The sequence below is a fragment of the Macrobrachium nipponense genome, chromosome 2, assembly GCF_015104395.2.
Source record: "Macrobrachium nipponense isolate FS-2020 chromosome 2, ASM1510439v2, whole genome shotgun sequence".
Taxonomy (NCBI): Eukaryota; Metazoa; Arthropoda; class Malacostraca; order Decapoda; family Palaemonidae; genus Macrobrachium; species Macrobrachium nipponense.
The window spans coordinates 74361533-74366532 of record NC_087201.1 but is presented as its reverse complement, the minus strand read 5'-3'; the positions used below and the strand labels follow the sequence as shown (position 1 = coordinate 74366532).

At 37.5% G+C, this 5000-nt stretch overlaps 1 protein-coding gene across 1 annotated transcript in view; it reads right to left on the bottom strand.

Annotated features, from left to right (window-relative positions):
• Positions 1–5000, bottom strand: part of LOC135220665 (chorion peroxidase-like) — a 40162-nt gene that overhangs the window by 14224 nt on the left and 20938 nt on the right. Inside the window, exons 4-9 of the mRNA XM_064258034.1 lie at positions 4670–4905; positions 3822–4094; positions 2544–2711; positions 1983–2165; positions 585–712; positions 99–283 (exon numbers count right to left, since the gene is read on the bottom strand). Coding sequence (XP_064114104.1) covers positions 99–283; positions 585–712; positions 1983–2165; positions 2544–2711; positions 3822–4094; positions 4670–4905 — 1173 coding nt within the window. The remainder of the gene's footprint in view (positions 1–98; positions 284–584; positions 713–1982; positions 2166–2543; positions 2712–3821; positions 4095–4669; positions 4906–5000) is intronic.

Sequence of the window (5000 nt, the reverse complement as noted above, 5' to 3'; positions counted from 1 at the left end):
TCTCTCTCTCTCTCTCTCTCTCTGTCGATGGCAAAGATAATACTAAGAGCCTTCTAGGGCTCACAAGTTCCCTGACATAAATGACTCTGGACTCTCACCTCATAGCAGCCGTTGCAATAACATTGGCTAGAGTCGCATCTGTCTCAGGACTGTATGTGTTTCCTGGCGCATTTTGAAGCAAGGGAAGATCTCCGGTTAAAACGGCACTCGGGCCCAAGACGACAGGTAACCATTCTCTGTAAGTAACTTGCTGGAGGAGGGCTACAACAACCCGGCGAGTTTCCTGTTTGATCCAAGTATATTTATGTGTTTATACATACATACATGTACATATATGCATACATACATATGTATTCATATATATGCATACATATACATACATATTTATATATGAGTATAATTTATTTTGTACTTGAGAAAATTAAGCAAATGCTAGTAATGAAAAAAAGACTAGATAACTACATATCTCAGATTTACCAGTTTTATTGAACTGTAGGGCCATTGGCAATATAAGAACAGAAAATATTATTAAAATATTCCTTAATTTCAAGCAATCATTATTATTTTCACTCAGTCTTCCTTACCTGGTAGAGCGTCTCGTCGTCCCAATGGGGATTGACTCGGGCGAATTCTCCAGCAATATTTTCGTGAACTCGGAGCCAGAGTGTGTGAATTGAGGCCAAACCCGGCTGTTCGTTCACTCTGTTATCACCTGTCAAAAGATCATTCATTTCTCGTAAACCCCAGCGGATGTACACTACTCGATTGTAAGTTTCATCTATTTCAAAAGCCAAAAGGAGTTGTAAAGTTACAAACTCTATCTCTCTGTGAGTGTGTGTGTGTGTGTGTGTATGTGTGTGCTTTTGTCCTTCTCTTTTCCCCCAATCCTAAATTCGTAACTGACACCCTTGCCCTTCATAACAGATATCCCATTTTAATTACCTTTAACAAATGCTTTTAATGCCATTTTATGAATTTTTTAAATCTAAATTTGAACGTAAACGTTCTAAATTATAAGGTGAAAATTCCGAGAGATAGATAGAGAGAGAGAGAGAGAGAGAGAGAGAGAGAGAGAGAGAGAGAGAGAGAGAAATGGTCCTAATTATCAAGTATAACTATATGAACAAAATCAAAATTAGGCAACAAGCTAATAAGCCTCCTCGCGAAGAGGCTTTTACCAAGCAGAATATGCCTTCATTAAGAATAATTCTGTACTAATTACAGTTGTTTATTTTCATTTCTAATTAGGGCACTGCTGGTCACTATACTAAAACAAGAAAGAAATTAAAATATCCGAACACTGAATAAGGCGATGCACTGAGAACGGCAAAAATGACTCATTTTATCACATTACCAACGTAGAAACATAGCCATATAATCAATTGAAACTTTCAAGATATTCCCCATTCGGCAAAAAAAAACCCATAAATTTGTTGCTCTTTAGTGCTAGTATTTTTTAAGGTGACAAGCTATATGAAGATGGTAAGCATCGCACCATTTGCATTTTTTTCTTCCTAGTGGTGCTTTGCTTTTAAACCAGCGTGATCCTATGAGTTCTACACACATACACACACGCACACATACACACAGCGTAGAGACTGGCTGGTTAAGTGGACACAATCCTAGATGCCTATTAATTCCGGGTTAGTCTTCAGTTCGAATGTACAAAGCTTCAAAATGGACCACGAGAAAGTTCAGAAAACTTCTAAATTACCAGAGAGGCATTGGTTTATGATCATGTGAAGAAGAAGAAGAAGAAGAAGAAGAAGAAGCGGTGGAGTAGGAGGAAGAGAGAGAGAGAAAGAGAGAGAGAAAAAAAAGCGGTGGAGAGAGAAGGAGGAAGAGAGGAGAGAAGAGAGAGGAGGAGACGAGAGAGAGAGAGAGAGAGCATATGAAGAACATTTTCCGTCTTTTGTCTTTTCTTCATCTTTCTACCTAATACTTAAACCCAATAACTCTTTCAAGAGAGGCCACAGACTTACCTGCTTGGAAGCAAGTGAATTCTTGATCTGTGCAGCATCTCTGAGGCAGGAGGTCACCTTCTGGTGTCTTCTTCAGACGCCCTCCTTGGAAAGCTCTCAGTTCTCTGGCTACTCTGTCGGTTGATCCATAGATCTGAGATCCGTCAACGTAAGAAGTAAGCTGGTTAAGCTGTTCCCTCGGCCCTGGTGATGAAAAGAATTAGATTTCGATCATTCGTCTTATGTTAATTACATATCAGCATAAGTATTAAAAATCAGCTCCCTTATCTTTAGAATAAAATAACTCTAGAAATTAAATAGCATTGGTGTTTGAAGCATTTTTGTTTACTTTCACGCTTAAGGTAATTGTTGACGTACTGATTCATTCTGATAATCGACATTGTTTGATAGTGATTGCCACATAAATTAAAGTCTGAAAGTGTAATGAATCTGATTTCGTTCCTGTCTGCTGGACGTATTTATTTATGGTATATTCTTTATACTACATGGTAAAAACAACCTTTTTTTTGAAGTTCATACAAAAAATAAAGTATTAATTACTATACCCATTCTACCCTTTACCTAAAGTGCATCCTTGGCTTGCAATAAGAGACCTGACAAAACGCATGCAAATTTTTCCATCGGCTTGAAAGATAGGATCAGCCGAGACATCAATTGGGCGGCAGTCAGGTAAATCTACTTGAGGAAGTTGACGACCGTCTCCGCAACAGTCCAGGGGCACGGTGTCTCCTGAAGGAAAAAAAAAGTAGCAAGCTTTAGAGCTGACAATATCTTTCGGTAATTGTGATTCATGTCTAAATTTGAAGAGTCACGTACCTGTGATGGGAACAATTTTAAGGTTAGTACAGAGTGATTGTCATGCCACTAACTAAGCAGTTATCATAGGCATGCCAAATTAATTCTTTTAATGCAGTCAAAAAATTTTAACTGTTTACTTTGAAATGATAAATAATAACTAACAACGCGTATCTTATTACTTAAAGATGTCCTAATGGTTATCTCGCAATTAAGCTAGTAATAAAAAACTGAAATAAACGCGTATGAAAAGAGTTGTTCATATTATCATATTAATTCCTTTAAGAATAACAGCACATAGTATTACAACTTATCAGATAGCATTCCAATTGAAACATTAAAATGAATGGTATCCTTTTTCAAAAAAAAAAAAAAAAAAAAAAGGAAAACACTAGGCAAAATCGAAAATACCTGACAGATAAAAACTTTATTTTAAAACGTGGTACGGCAGGTATCTTAGACCAGGTCCCTGATTCTGTTTTTGCGGAGCCCTACACGTACAAGTCATATATATTCACTAAGAGTTAGCTAATCTTTTTCACATTGAGCGCTCAAGGTATCTACTCTTATTATGGTTGAAACACATTCGATTGTTCCTCGATAATTCCCTTGAAATGATAAGAACTAAGATGAATATAAATACCTCTAGCTTCCTCAGCTTTTCATCTGAGTAATTCAAGATATGCTACTTTAGCCAACGCAAATATCAAAGAAGTTGGGTTATTAAGCGATTATTTCATCTATTTTCCATCACTTACAATATCCTGAAAGTTTAAATCTGGAAATTTTTGTCTTTTACCTTCTAAAAACGTCTCAAAATTCCTGAAATCTGTCACTTCTATCCACTGTCAACAGCAGCTGGTTCTTTTAATTAGAAAAAAAGTAGTTGACAGTGGTTGTTTTGTACTTGTTATCGCCCAAATATTTCTCTAACTATTGAGCAAAGAAATCATCACTCCCTGTATTGAATTTCACATTTACCAATGAAACATTTTTTGTTGTCTGGGCCAATCTAGTAAAAATGATTACTATTTCTCCACTTACTGGGCAGAGCTGGACACACTGGTTCTTGCCTGTTGAAAAGAAAACCGGCCAGACTGCTTTGGGGAGGTGGCTGTGGCGCCATGAGCTGCGTCTCTGGCGTGAACGTGATGTCGTGGTCGAGGAACTGACCAAATTGCATCGTCAGGAGGTTGGCATTGGGGTACGGCCGAGATAAGCCGCTGCCTCCGAGGACGAATAGGTTAAAACTGACGGTCCTTGGGGATGGGAGGCGATTAGGACCTGTTCTACCCTCTCCCCTCATAGAGTCAATGCCTGTAAAGGTTTAACCAAGAAGGAGGAAATAGTCAGATGAACTTTATCTACACTAGTATGGTTTTTACAGTTAACGTTCTCCATTTTCAGTTTTTGTGCTCATTTTGTGAAGCATTCTTTTTCTTAAACCTACAAGTAGTATTGACCGTTAAGGAGACCAAGTACAAAGAATACTAAAAAAGAGAATCGAAGCATATTCTCATAAATTATGTTACTTTAAAATTGTATGCTGAGCTGAATAAGTGAGGGTTTCAATTACTTTCTGAATGAGGGATTATTTTAATTTTGATAGAATATAGATAATAATTCAGCCTTTTACTAATAAACAATATTTACCAATATTCTGCCCTACTTACAGGGCTTTTTTTAATAAAGTCGTCTTCAATTTTCACATATTTTGTAAGTTGCTCTTTATTGTGAAATAACTAGTAAGTTAAATTTTATTTCGCAAAAGACATAAAAGAAAGTGTCACATTATAGCCACAATATAAACATTCGCTCTCTCTCTCTCTCTCTCTCTCTCTCTCTCTCTCTCTCTTAAAATAAATGCGAGTGATATGCCAGAGATGACAGACCGTTCTCGTAGAATGGATGATGAAGCCTAACAAATGGTCTATTTGACTGTCCCCATTTAGGATTCTGGAGATTATTGCAGGATCCATCTATACTTCGGTAAGGATGCGTCGAATCGCATTGACTGGGTTCCGGGAAGTCCACGCAGTTCCCTCTCCTCAGGATCTCCCGACACATTTCTGGATTGACAGGTATCCCTGCCAGGACCCGAACAGCGTCAGGCAGAGGGAGGTCAAGTCTGAAGTAACGAGATACATTAAAAAAAAATAAAACACTTTCAGTTTAGCAAAAGGATGATGGTAATTGCTGACACATACATATATACATACACAC